Here is a 14,443-nt window from a genome sequence, read left to right as displayed (position 1 = left end):
TTATTCTTTTGTTTTGAAACAGTAATTCTTACCATAGTAGAGTGTGACATGCATGACACCAAGACAAAATCTTCCTAATGGAGTATGCATGAGTATTGTATTAGGTAAAGCACCTTAGGATATCTCTTTCTAAGATTAATGAAACATTTGCCTGGCAAGGAGCCGTGTCCCAAGAAATAGAACTGTTGTGAAAGGAAAAAAAAAAAAAAAGAAATCTTTTGGTTGGCAAACCTTGAGAACCAGTGTCCGCCTGAGAAGCTCTGAGCTCTGAAGCTCTTGACACTGCCAAGAAGGTGTGTGAGCTCACACAACACGGCAGAGCCATTTCATCCATGATCCAGGTCCTTCGCAAAAACACTGGGTCAGCGCTGCGCTGAACTTGACAGAGAGTGAGGCGTTGCACAAGGCAGAGGGAAAACAAAGGCAGCACATAGTAAAACTGCGCATTCCGGTTCTTCAGATATCCCACCATTTCTGTTTGTATTTCACTACTACTTTTCCCCTTAGGGATCCGTTTATTGAGCTGGAATAATAAGAGAGCTGGGCTTCTCATGGTATTTCCATCGTGCAGGAACTGTGAGAAGGCCAGTGTTCTTGTTATTTCAATCCAATTAATGGCTCACTGAGACCTCAAAAAAGAAAGAAAAAAAAAAAGAATTACGTAAAGAAGATTTTGGGCATCTATTTTTTGCCTTACATGAAGTTTTTGCCTTACAAGCAACTGTGTATTGGAAATGGGATGTTGTTTCTAAGTTGGATGGATGCTTTTCAAAATTCTGTTGGCGTGTCCTCTCCATTGCTCCAGTACTGTGCAAGAACCTCAGGGGAGCTGCAGATACGAGGACTGGCCCAGATCACTCCAAAGAGACCAGAGGGCTGGCTCTGAAACCTGTCACAGAGGGAAATCAGTAATGGCAGCATTTTGAAGATGGGAAGAGTCTCAGTTGTAAAACTGTAGGGTATGAGAAAACAGAAATATGCTGCCAGAAGGTGCCAGGGTTTGAATCACTTGGTGTATTCACCCAGAAGTGTTACATGCTGTTTGAGATGCTCTGTGGTACCCCCAGCCTGCTGCTCTGGAAAGGCTTGGATCTGCTGTAGGTCCTGCATTGTCCCTGGTAGTTTCATCCAGACACCTTAGATATCACAGCACATCTCAGATGACAACGTGTACTTCTGTTTGGGCAACTGAATTGAGTTCCTGATGTCTCGGAGGATGTTCTTTGCAGGGTTTGAGCACAGGGACAGGGAAGCAGGAAGGTTGGCCTATGTTGCTTCTGCTACCATAGCTGTGCTGATGCTGAATTAAAAGACTGATTTGATGCTGAAAGCATGTGCTGTTGTCTGGTCCCGCGCACATGAAGGCATTGCTGGAGCAGGTTTTTCCTGGCAGTTCCCCATGACTAACCCAGTGAGAAGCAGAAGCTTTGTAGGCTCATTTTGCCCTTGCAGGATAAGAGATCTCAGAAAATTGCTGGGGCAAGTTATAATGCAAGAAAGAAATTGGCTGTTGTACAGTTTTTTTGTAGTGGTTCAGTCCAGCATGTCTATGCACATGCTGAAATAAAGAGGACAACATAAAGAGTAACCCAAAATTAAGAAGAGGGGAAAAAAACCCAAGGATATTTAACTTGAAAAGAAGTAGAATATCCTGGGCGGATTCCAAATGCAGTGTTTCTTACCATGTCCCTGCTGCCATCAACCCCATAAGGCTGCTTAAACTCAGGAATATTATCCAGAGCAATCACAACGTCCTCTCAGTGTCAAGAATCAGTTGCAAGTTCTCAGGATAGTGCTGGCACGAAGTAAAAATCTCTGAGGAGATAACATTTTTAGCCTTAGTATCAAAGCTGTTTAAGAAGGCAACAGCCCAGCCCAGATTGAGTTGGTTTGGTGGTTTTTTGCTTTATTTTTTTTAAATTAAAATGTTATACTCTCATGGTTGAAGTAAATACAGACACCCTAGACATCTAGTTTCAAATTATATACTGTGGATATATCTCGTATTCAGATCTTTTATATTAAAAATGGTTGCACTGATCCAGACTGTCAGGTTTTAGCTCTGCTGAGGTGATGCAATTTGAGAGAAGCAACTTGATTAAATGCTCATTAAGAGTATTTGCAATGAAAGTGCTGCAACAGCTGTACCTGGGCACGTGTAACGGAGGGTGAATCACAAACAGCTCGGCACAGTTTGGGTCACCACCCAAGCTTTCAGCCTTAGCAAAATATAAGTCTTAAATAAACCAGGCTTTTCTAAAAGGCTTCTTAGGGCTGTTGTTCACCTTGGAAACACCAGCGGAGGGGATGGATTGCAGTAATTAAGACAATCATATTTCACAGGCTTGTAGTAAATGTGTAGCTCTCCCACCTTGTGATTTAGGTTAAAATTTGTAAAGGAGACTTATGGGCTAAGAGTAATTTCACTTTTACAGCCGTTTATTTCAGTGTTCCTTTTTTTTTCTTTTCTTCTCCATCTAGTGTATCCATCGAGACTTGGCTGCAAGAAATGTTTTGGTAACTGAAAATAATGTCATGAAAATAGCAGACTTTGGTTTAGCCAGAGACATCAACAATATAGATTATTATAAAAAGACTACTAATGTAAGTGGATGGTTTTCTTTTCTCTGAAAACAAGTATTTCTTGTAATGATTCACTTCAAAACTATGGAGTTAAACTTAATGGGTTCCTTGTACAGCAGCCTCACTTCATCGCAGACAGAAAACAGGGGTAAAGGACATAAGCATTTCTGTCCCCTCTTACAGTGACAGTTAGTTAAGAAGGTAACCAAAGAGGCTGTATATTTTCTGATTTATTAGAAATGCTAAAATACAAGAATTGTTTTCTGTGTGTCCCTGAATATACTGAAATACTGAAAGTATTCCTGTTGATTCCAGCCCTAGGATCTTGAAAAACACTGTATAAACAGAGCTAGCAAATAACCACAATAAAAATCCTGGTTATGTGTGGTAACACCACATACAGCTCTGTGCCTTCTGCCTCTACTTGGCTTGTTCTGTGCAAGTTATGGCGGTAGTTTCAAAGTGGGGCTAAAGGTTGAGAAAATGGATTTTTACTCCCTGCTCTGTCACCGTGTTTCTGTTTAACCTGCACCAAATCAAGAAGATAAAACGTTTCAGATGGAGTTACTGATGCCTGGCTTGAACAGCTTACACTTACACCTCCTCCTTGGGCTGTCTCTTCAGATCCTGATGAACTATACTGGGGTTTTGATGGGAACTTTGCAGAGCTCATTCAGTTCTGCAGAATTTAATATTTTGTGTAAATATTAATTATTGATAACTATCATGTTAAGTGGCTTATCTAGGAAAATAGAGCACTAAGTGATTAATGGCATTTTAATGGAAATATTGCAGAAGATGGAGTAACCAGTTACAGGTCCATCAGTACTGGAGGGAATTGAACCATCAAAAGTTCTGCCATTCCTGGGCTCTGAGCAGTCCAGACCTTGTGTGCAAAGCAACCAGCAGTTGTGACACTGAGTTTTGGGTCACTGCGAAAGGTGGAACAGGAAAACAAATTCTTGGGTTTAGCTATCAGCTTATTTTTGCAGGCAGGTCTATTTTTAAGGTGATTATTGATTGGAGATTTTTTGCTTTAAAGAGCTGTAGTGGAATGATCTTTTTGATTTTGATCTGCTTATCTTATCATTCTCTTCACAAGCAGTCTGGGAACTTTTGGGGGACCATCAATGCTTTTAATTTTATCCTCAATCTTTTTATCCATTCCTCTTAATGGCTTCCCTACTTTGACTCATTATCTTTTTCCCAAAAAACTTTAAAGGTAGATTTTGTGCTGGTTTACATTAGCAGGCTGTTTTCTGAGAATCATTTAGTACTTTTAAAAAAACTGGTGTTGAAATCATCCTGTAAATTGCTACCATTTTGATTTTCCTTCCTTTCCCCTCCAAAATTCCAGGGACGGCTTCCAGTAAAGTGGATGGCTCCAGAAGCTCTGTTTGACAGAGTTTACACGCACCAAAGTGATGTGTAAGTGGCCTTACTTGAATGGGGGTTTTTTGGAGGGTGGGAAGGAAGGTTGTTTTGGTTGGTATTTGTTAAAGTTTGGGATATTTTAAATGTGTTTTTCTGTTGTCCTTTACCTTTAAGTGTTTTCATTTTGTTTCACGTATTAATAGATGGAACAGGACTTGCCCTTAGAAAGTGAGGATTTTATGGTAGACTGCTAACCAGTGCTCTGTTACTAATCTGCCCAGCTTCAAAGCACATGAAAGGTGGAAAATGCTAACCTCCTTCTGTCAGTGCGGAAGTTTCCCCCCTTGAACTTATTTACGGATGTGCAGCTACAAAGAGTCTATCTAATTTGCTTGGCTTTTGACATACTCTGGACTTCCTTCAAGTTTTGTTTTGTTTTTTTTTTAAAGAAAAAGAAAGGGAAAGAGAAAAGAGAGAAAGAAAATAAAGTTCCTGAAAACTGCTTCTAAAAATTTGTGCTAAGATTAGGTATGATAAAGCATAGAATGGGTATACTGGAAAAGTTTTCTCTGATTTTTAGCAGCGTTATGGCTTCCCAGCAGTACTTCACATGTAGTAGGAAATCATTGGACTCTGACACTTCAAAATCTTTTAATGTGTGCGCAGAGTTGCTGGCTGATGCAACCGCTCAGGATTTATTCTGCTTCCTATTACAGTTTCCTAGACCCATCTACGGTGCTCGCGTGCGTTCTGTTTGAAGAAGACATGTATTTTTTATGCAGTGCAGATGAATTGCTTATGGTTTTTATTTCTCCAAGAGAAGCTGTTAACTGTAAAGGGCTGGATGCTTCCCAGCGCAGGTGTAAAAGGTTATGTTTGTCAGTGCAGGGTTAAAAAGAAAAAGGGCAGGGTGGAGAAAATAAGAGGTGTCTCATTCTATACCCTGGGTGCGCTTCCTGAGCCGCTCTCTCCTTAAGAAAAGCATTTGCTGAGGCTTTTCCTGCAATCTTTACGTTATTTACAAAGGAAGTTATATACACAGGTTAAGGATGGATTAAAATTTTATTTTAAAATAACATCTTGGCAAACATTTAAGTGAACGTGAAGTAAACTACTCCACTGGTTCAGGACTGGAAGTCAGGCCAAGCTCCTCAGCAGCCACGGAGCACCGAGGGTTTCAGTGCTGGACCTTGGAGGCCCTCGGCCCCGTGGTGGCTTTGGAGATGGCTAAAGATAATATTATTGTAAGTTTGTGCAAACAGTTTACTAAAATGCATTGCTGCATGGCCAAGAGAGCTGCAGAGAGGCTCAGAAGCCAGGGCAAGCTGTGTGCTGTTGCTCACCTGGCAATGCCGCCTGCCAAAGAGCCCTGGGTTGCCAACAAGGCGTGATGAGGTAGGCTCTGGAGGAGGTGACAAGCAGGCAGGAAAGCTGGCTTAAAACTATCCTCCTTCACTTCGTAGCAAAAATTAATAAAAATATAAAAAAAAAAAAGAAAGAGCAGAATGATGCAAAATATTTTTGTTTTGAACAGTCTGTTTTTCCCAAAATATTCCGCCACATAATTGCAATCAGCTTGGCTGTGAGTGTTCTGTAAATAATCAAGCTGTGAAGATGCAGTTCTTTGCAGTAGCCCTGGAAACTTGGGTGCTCAGAGCACCTCAGACAAAGTCAAAGGGTGTGTTTGAGAACATGTTGAGGTCTGTCCCTATTCCATATGCTGCCCGTGCACCTGATGGACTTCATAGATTGATCTCCCACTCAGGGCGGTTGGAGTTGGGCAGATACTGGTTTAATCATCTCCTAAGATCATAGAATCATAGAATGGTTTGGGTTGGAAGGGACCTTAAAGATCATCAAGTTCCAACCCCCTGCCCTGGGCAGGGACACCTCCCACCAGACCAGGTTGCTCCAAGCCCCATCCAGCCTGGCCTTGAACCCCTCCAGGGATGGGGCAGCCACAACTTCTCTGGACAACCTGGGCCAGGCTCTCACCATTCTCACAGGAAAGAATTTCTTCCTGAGATCTCATCTAAATCTCCCTTCTTTCATTTTAAAACCATCCCCCCTCATCCCATCGCTCTACTCTCCGATCAAGAGTCCCTCCTAAATCTCCCTTCTTTCATTTTAAAACCATTCCCCTCATCCCATTGTTCTACTCCCTGATCAGGAGTCCCTCGCCATCTCCTGTAGACCCCCTTCAGATGGATTTGCAACTGTTGCTGCAGACATGTCTCTTTCTTTTTTGGTAATAAGACAGATCTTCTAATGGCTCTTTCTCCTTGATTCGTAGTTGGTCATTTGGTGTGTTAATGTGGGAGATCTTCACGTTAGGAGGATCGCCTTACCCAGGAATCCCAGTGGAGGAACTTTTTAAGCTGCTTAAAGAAGGGCACCGAATGGATAAACCTGCCAACTGCACCAATGAGCTGTAAGGACCCTTACTTGTTGTACCAGGGTGGAAGGGCACAAACTGTACTGCATTCGTGTGGATAATGCTTCCCCTGAGAGAATCAAACATTTTCAGAATTGCTTGACTCTAAAAATTTTGCATAAATGTGTGCGTATAGATATGTAAAGAAAGGGTGTGAAAACATCTTCAGGAAATGTTTGACAGAGAGTACTTCTCTACACTCCCTGGTGTGATCCCATTGAAAAAAGAAAAGATCATCTTCAAGCCAGTCTTGGTCAGAGTTTTTACACCCATATTTGCTTAATTTCATTAACATGAAAATTCCTAAATGGCAAATACACCACTAATCATGTGTATGCTACATCAGGCTGGTTTTGTACACAATAAAACACATCTGGGAACTTCTGCATTAGCACAGCACTATCTCCTGGTGATGAGGGGAGAGCGTTTTCCCTTTCTGATATTTCTGTTTAATCCTGACACATCTGGGAACTTCTGCATTAGCACAGCACTATCTCCTGGTGATGAGGGGAGAGCGTTTTCCCTTTTGATATTTCTGTTTAATTATTTTTAATTTTTTTCCCCATTTTAATTTCTTCACGAAGACTGCAATCCATAACATGCAAAAATATTTAGTATTTTATGATGTTTTTAATACCTTCTGGGGCAGAATTCCCCATTTTAATTTCTTCACAAAGACTGCAATCCATAAGATGCAAAAATATTTAGTATTTTATGATGTTTTCAATACCTTCTGGGACAGGCGGCTACAGAATTGGGTCCACAAAAAGGTAATTTAGACATTGAGCAAGAGAGATGCAGGAGTAGAAATGCACCTTTGAGGGTAGTAGTGCAGAATTTGGGTAAAGTCAGTGGTGCATGTGTAGGGCTGTGGGTGCTCACTGCTTTCCTTGTGATGAAGAACATTGAGTACGTATGAAAAGGACGCGTGATTTTAATTAAGCCAAGAAAATGTGCATTTCTTACAGCTATATGATGATGAGAGATTGCTGGCATGCTGTGCCTTCACAGAGACCGACTTTTAAACAGTTGGTAGAAGACTTGGATCGGATTCTCACTCTCACAACTAATGAGGTAGGTAAATTGTTACCCTCCATAAGCTGCTGATCTGGACAACTGGTTCAGGAGACAGATGGAATTTATTCAATTATGAAATCCTGCTCAAGTTCTCTTCTTGTTCTGTTTGTCGTTGTCCTCTGAGGTTACACGCAGCTAAACTATGTATCCTATGAAATCCTTGGTTTCTTGCCATTTATGTAACTAAACAGAAACACATCTTTAAAGTGTTTTTGTTTATTTCTCATTGCATCTTTTGATGTTTTTAGCATAGCAGTATCGAGTACACGTGGCAGGTCGAGAGGCAGTGTTTATGTTTCAACACGAATCTCGTGTGAGGGAGAGATTCATGGTGTTTTTCATTTATGAACTCAGTTTGATTCCCAGCCATGATATCTAGGTCAGAAGAGGAGAAATCGTCAATGGTAGATTTCAGAATATATGTCTGAGAGTGAATTAGGTTCAGTGAAATAGCTCTCTGTGGAGAGAACGAGGACCCACGGGGAACATGCAAACAGCCATCCAATTATCCAAAGGTCCTGCCTAACACTGCTTCAGGTTGGCATATTTGAATGGAAAAGGTTTTCTTTGAAGTGCATTCTTTTAGAGGCCCGAGATATTATTAGTTTCAGCAAGGAACACGCTGATTAGGGTATTCACACAGGGATCGGTTCTCTTATCACTGAATCACATGCACCTTTGATGAAGATCACAGGTGAGGGAAATGTTGATTCTTTTGGTGGAAACTTCTTTTGAGAGAAAATGCTTGGTTGTTACAGAAACATTTTACAAGTTCTTGTAATTTCTGAGATATTACATGTAAAATGGAAGAGGGAAAAAAAAAAAGAACAAAACCCTTAGAAAGGAAAGTTGCAACAACTTGTTTTGACCATTTAAAAATATGTTTTTCGGATTTTTCTATAATTATAGCACTTGTTGATATGTGGGGGAGAGGTAGAAAAAAATGATTTGGATCGCTTTATATTGGTGCTCAACATTACTTTGTAAATTTTAAGAATTGTTGGAGAAATAAAAAATGGATTATTAAGCAGCATTAGGAAAGGCTGCATGCAATAGAAGAGACAGGAGAACCTGAGTAAAGAATTGCCATTTTTTATGATCATTATCAATAGAGCCAGTTGAAAAAGATTCTTTGGCTTCAGTAGCAATTATAAATTTATTTGGATTCTGGTTGTAAGGTTTACTCTAAAAAAAAATGGTACCTTTGAAGGTGGGGCAGGAATCTGTGCTCCCTACAGAGTCGGTGTCACAGCTCTGCATACTGTTACCTTTTTCCCCTCATCCAATCCTGACTGCATCTTTTCCTGCCTAATTTATATATGATTTCACAAGAGCAGTTGGAGGTGGGCTGGCTGCCATTGTAGAGTGCTGGGTGGCTTGGACTGGATATGCCTTTGCAAACTGAAGAGGGAGGTGTTCTGGGCTTGTGTGTGTGTGTGTGCGTGTGTGTAACCATCTTGCCTTCCCCATTCTGTACTGCTCATGGACCTGGAATGAGTTCAAAGGTAACCTGAAAAGGCCTTTAAGGTTATGTAAATTACTTTAGACTAGAATCATAGGAAAAACGGCTGGAAAAAGCTCAGGAACACATCCAGTCCATCTGATGGGCCTGTGGCAGGACACACTATACGTTTGTCATTCCTGACACATGTTTATGTAATTTGTCCTTAAAGATCTCCACTGCTGTGTTTCTGCATCGCCCCTTGACAGTCCATTGCTTTGTTTCATTAGCCCGACTTCTGGAAAGATTTCCCTAATCTCTCTAATCTTTCAACATAAGATAATGCTTTTGTCCTATTTACCCTGGACAAAGAAAGGAAATTATTTCACTTGTCTTTGCGGCGTATCTTATGTTCCTGAAAACTCCTCGTGTTCTTGCTCAGTGTCTGCTGAGAACTCCAGTGTGTCTCATTTTCCTCCATATATTTGGAGACCTCTGATTTTGTGCAATCTGCCCAGTTTTCCCACAGTGCAGGCCCTTTGGGCATCAGTGTGTCAATACTTCTGCTTATCCTTTCCACAGTGGCCCTTTCCCTTTTCCCCCAGACAGGGTGAGCTTGATTCACCCAACAACTCAAAAAATTGCTAGGGCAGTCAATAATATCATCCTCTGCACTTGTGCAAGTAATTATTTCTGGTTAAATGGTCGTGTCTTGCTCCTCTCCGTGTTGAATCGTCACCTGTTGGGGTTTTTTTAGTGGTGTTTTGCATTTTGAGGGTTTTTTTTGAAGTTTTTTCCCTCCAAAGGCCCTATTTCCCCAGTTTCCCAGAGCAACGTACAATGATTCCCTGCTCCACGTGAGCAGAAGTCACCAAGAGTCAGCCTCATCTCCGTGTCATTATATCAGGAACCATCCTGACACTGGAAACTTCTTCTGCCTCTTTCTGTGTCTCTGGCCCTTGACATGGGATCAGGAGGCTGGAGAAGGTATAAGGATCCCACCTTGATTAAGGAATTCAGAACTGAATTTTATCAAGCCTTTTATATGACGAGCCGTGTCTGATACCCCACAAGAAAGCCCTGTTTCTTCAAATACTGGACTGCTTTCCTCTTCTGTCTGCCTAGAAAGTGGTTGATTATTTCTGGTCACGTAGGACTGGTTTGCTTATATATAAATAAGGGTGAAGATTGTCCTCATGGATCTTTTAAAAGCCTGGGCAGCGAGATAGGCAGTCATCATAGATCCAAACTGCCTTCTCCTGCTCCCTACGGTATTTGTTGGCATTTTAAAACTTACCTTTTCCCCCGTCTCTTTTAAAATGGTGACCATTTTTTAACTATAATATGGTAATGATTGAATTTCTGACTTTAAAAAAATATGTTAACCAAAGAACTAAATCGCCCCAAACCCAAGCACAGCAGCATAAAATACTGACTGAGGTGGAAGACTTGTCTCGTCAGTACGATCATAACTTGTGGTTTAGCAAATGAAGAGATTGCATTTAAATGAATGCAGCTGCCTTTAGAAGTTGAAAGAGAAGGAACATTTCAAGGGGAAAAATAACTTTATTCTCCTGCCAAAACTGTTGTTTCTAGCAAAAGAGCCTTAACCCAAAACTTGGATTCAGCAGATATTATTTCCTTTTTTAATGACTGCTTTGGTTATGGCTACTCTGGGACACACAGGCACACACACACACATGAATATGTAGTGTAAAAACCCAAATCTAGTGAATTTCATATTGTTTTCCTTTCAGTTCTCTTTTTGCATGTATGCCACTGCATGTTTAAACACAAACTTAATATCACAGAATATAAAACAGATATTCAAAGTGACCAAAGGAATATAAAGTTGGAAGTATCTTTCCCTCTCCAAATCATTACCATGTGCTAAAGAAAAATGGTTCTATTTAGGATGAAATTTCATTTTTATCATTGCGAGTGAAAAGTCCTCTTTTGATGTGGTTGGCATGTTTATTTCCACTGACGCGGCGAATGCTGGTGATGTTGGACGTCAGAAAAGTACCGTGTTATTGCTTTGGTTTTTCTTTCTCTATTTAAGCTTCTTGTTTTATGAGATGTTTACGCAACAGGCAGTTTTTAGTGCAATTGTGTTACAGGAATGAGTGTCATTTTTAAAATGCTCTTTTACCCACGATACAATCAAGCCAAATCAGAGCAGTGGTAAGGTGTTATTGTCAGTTTTACTCACTGTCTAAAAAGTCAATTTATTTTCTTTTTCATAGGAGTATCTGGACCTCAGTGGGCCTCTGGAACAGTATTCACCTAGTTACCCTGACACCAGGAGTTCGTGTTCTTCAGGTGATGACTCTGTTTTTTCTCCCGATCCAATGCCTTATGAACCTTGTCTTCCCAAGTACCAACACATGAATGGAAGTGTTAAAACATGAAAAGAAATCATGCAGATCATGCAGATGGATAAAGAAACAAAAACATCAAGCTACCTACCATATACAAAACAAAATCTTTTCTCCAGGACCTTAATGTTTCTGCTTGTACATATGAAATACGGAGGAAATAAGAAGAAAAAGGAAAAAAAAAAAAAAAAAAGAAAACTTGGAGGAAAGCAGTCATCAAGAATCTCATAATTTGCAATTTCTAAATATTCCCAACAAAGAAGAATGTTTATGAGCTGTGTCTAGATGCCCACTGCGATCAATTTTCTGGCTTCCTGTGAGCTGCAACAGACTTTGTTTGTACAATGGACCAGTTGGACTTGAGGCAAACTCTGGGTCTGCCTTTCTTGTTTATTTTGTAATATTTGGAGAAAATATATGTTGGCACACACTTACGGAGCACAAGTGCGATATATAGGTGCTGGATGTATGTAAATATATTCAAAATATGTATAAATATATATTATATATATTTACAATGAATTATTTTTTGTATTGATTTAAAAATGGATGTCCCAATCCACCTAGCAAATTAGTCTCTTTTTTAACAGCTATTTGCTAAATGCTGTTCTTACACAGAATTTCTTAATTTTCACCATCCAAAGGTGGAAAATACTTTGCTTTCAGGGAAAATGGTATATCATTAATTTATTAACTAATTGGTAATGTACAAAACAGTTAATCGTTTATAGGGTTGTTGTGTTTTTGTAATTTAAATGGCATTTCTATGCAGGCAGCACAGAGAACTAGTAGATATATTGCGCAGACTTTACTAGTTTTCAGATCTTTAAAAAGAAGAAATATTTACAGTATATAACTAATTTGGGGGAATTAAACTTTTGATTTATTTGTGTTAAAAACTGCAGTGTCAGATGATTATTCTTATCAAAACTGAATCCTTTAACGAGAAAGTCTTTTATTCTCAATAGCTGTCATTTTAACAATTTAACTCTTCAGCAGTGTTTCCCATGGCCAAAAAGCAGAATCATTCCATTTACAAAAAGAGAAAGGAGAAAAAAAGAAAAAAAGAAAAAAAGAAAAAAAAACATATTAAAGAAGGTTCCTAAAGTAAGGAAAGACATTACTTTGTCTATAACCATAGCAGAACGTACTGCTCTAAAAGGAGCTGAGCTTCTAGCCTGAGTTGCACATGCATCAAATTAAGTACAATTCTCTTCCCTGAGCTGGATAATAGATTCCAGATCTTTTGGCCTAGATTTTTTGCCTTTTAGACTATTCCTCTATTGTAACTTAAGTTAAAAAGAGAGAAGTTGTTTATAATGACAATTTGCCATAGGAATATCAGCATCTTTTTAAAGGATTAATTCATGCTGACTCCAGTATTTCCTTCTAATCCATTCCATAACAGTAGGTATAGCACTGGCCTCTGCTAAAATATCACTGTTGTTTGTACCTTTGTACGGAAGTCTTGTGTTTTTACTTTCAGAACACTCACACTGATATGGCCATGCAATATGAATGCAAATTACACTGTTTTATGTGGTGGTGTTTTTGTTTTGTTTTGTTTTGTTTTTTTAATTGGGTAAAAGAAGTATTGAAATCTGTTAACTTTTGTACTGACAATAAAATGTTTCTACAGATATTAATGTTAAAATTACAAAATAAATGTCATGCAGCTTATTTTTCCTAATCCTTTGTGTCATACAAAATGGTTTCCTGAACATCAAGTGATGGAACACGTCCAGAAATGCTTCCTTTTGACCTTATCATAGATCCTATATTACAAAGCAATTCTTTCAGGAATTATACTTATGCCTCTGTCTTATAAAATGTCTGCTCATGAATAACATGGGTTATTTGAGTAAACATACGTACAATCTTTGGTGTTTGTAGAGTGGGGCACTATTTGCTGGAAAATGGTTTGAAGTGTTCACAGTGTAGGCATAAAATATACTCTTTTATTTAGTGAGGCTGTATCCTTTAATTAGTGAGGTTTCTCATTCATACTGGGGAGGCTGGAGAACCATTTGTATAGGAGATTTTAAAAAAATCATAACAAATGGAAAGAGAGTCAATATGTTAAGAGAATAAAAGTCTTCCTTTTTTTTTTTTTTTTTTTTTTAACTTGCAAACTGAAGGAAGACACACCAAAACAGCTAGTGCTTGAGACAAAAATGGGAACTTTATGGTCACATTACTGTTGCAGGTCAGCAGGAAAAGGATTCTTGAATCCGGTCTTCACCAAATGCTGTAAAAGTGCTGCAGACACCAAACTATTCTTTTGGTTTCTTTCCATCTCTTTCTACTTTGACCAGAAATCCCGTACCAATCCCCAGAAACTTTCTAAAAAAGTGCCTGTTAAAAACTGGTGTTTTCCAACTAAGAGTTATCTGTTTGAAAAATTCCCACTGGCTATACCAAAAAATAACAATTCCCTTTCCCCACGACATCTATTACTATTAGCAGCAATGGTAGCTACTGTCTGACAGAAACCACAATATTCTTAATTACACGTCTGGTTTTTAGATTCTCTTAAGGGGTATTGGAAGATCTTGAAACTTGCTCAGCTTGTATTGAACTTAAAAGCATCTACTTTGATATCTTTTTAAAATCAAAGTACATAAATGATTAGAAATGCGATGGAAAACTACTAAATAATGTAAACTTATTTGGTTAACTTTTTGTTTTAAATAGTTTATTTGCTTTTCCTTTGTTCATTTTTATTTTAGTTCTCAATGATTTAGATTGGCACTTTGGAGATGAGATTAGACTGCAATTTCACAAATTCGGTTTCTGGGGAGAGGCAGACCATCCTCCGTGTGTGGAGTTGCAAGAGGAAATTAGCAGAAAACAAACCCCAGCATTGAAATTTGTCTGAAGGGCCGTATTCTTTATTGCCCTGCCTACCTTTGGCTCCTTCATGAGAAGAAGGGGTTAGGAATTTGGATTGCTATCTATCTATCTCATCTAAAAATAATGTTGCCATTAATAACAGGAGCAATAATGAAGAGTAGCATTATGTCAGGAAATGAATTTATATTGATGTGGATAATGAGGATTAAGTTCTGTTTATAATCAGTTTCCTGCAGCATCTAATTATTTCTTGTCTCTTGTTTAAGTATTGATTCAAATCAGCTCTGTGTAATATATGAGAAA

General features: G+C 39.1%; 1 protein-coding gene across 12 annotated transcripts in view; it reads left to right on the top strand.

Moving 5' to 3' along the window:
• The window catches only part of FGFR2 (fibroblast growth factor receptor 2), a 90,871-nt gene extending 79,499 nt beyond the window's left edge, over positions 1 to 11,372 (top strand). For all 12 annotated transcript variants that reach the window (XM_014945297.1, XM_014945300.1, XM_014945299.1 and 9 more), the window contains 5 exons: positions 2,482 to 2,604; positions 3,941 to 4,011; positions 6,251 to 6,388; positions 7,360 to 7,465; positions 11,156 to 11,372. In XM_014945297.1, the coding sequence (XP_014800783.1) occupies positions 2,482 to 2,604; positions 3,941 to 4,011; positions 6,251 to 6,388; positions 7,360 to 7,465; positions 11,156 to 11,320 (603 nt within the window). In that variant the 3' untranslated portion in view covers positions 11,321 to 11,372. The remainder of the gene's footprint in view (positions 1 to 2,481; positions 2,605 to 3,940; positions 4,012 to 6,250; positions 6,389 to 7,359; positions 7,466 to 11,155) is intronic.
• Positions 11,373 to 14,443: the final 3,071 nt, after the last annotated feature.

Source organism: Calidris pugnax, unplaced genomic scaffold (genome assembly GCF_001431845.1).
Source record: "Calidris pugnax isolate Ruff unplaced genomic scaffold, ASM143184v1 scaffold89, whole genome shotgun sequence".
NCBI lineage: Eukaryota > Metazoa > Chordata > Aves > Charadriiformes > Scolopacidae > Calidris > Calidris pugnax.
This window is presented reverse-complemented; position numbering and strand designations above follow the sequence as displayed.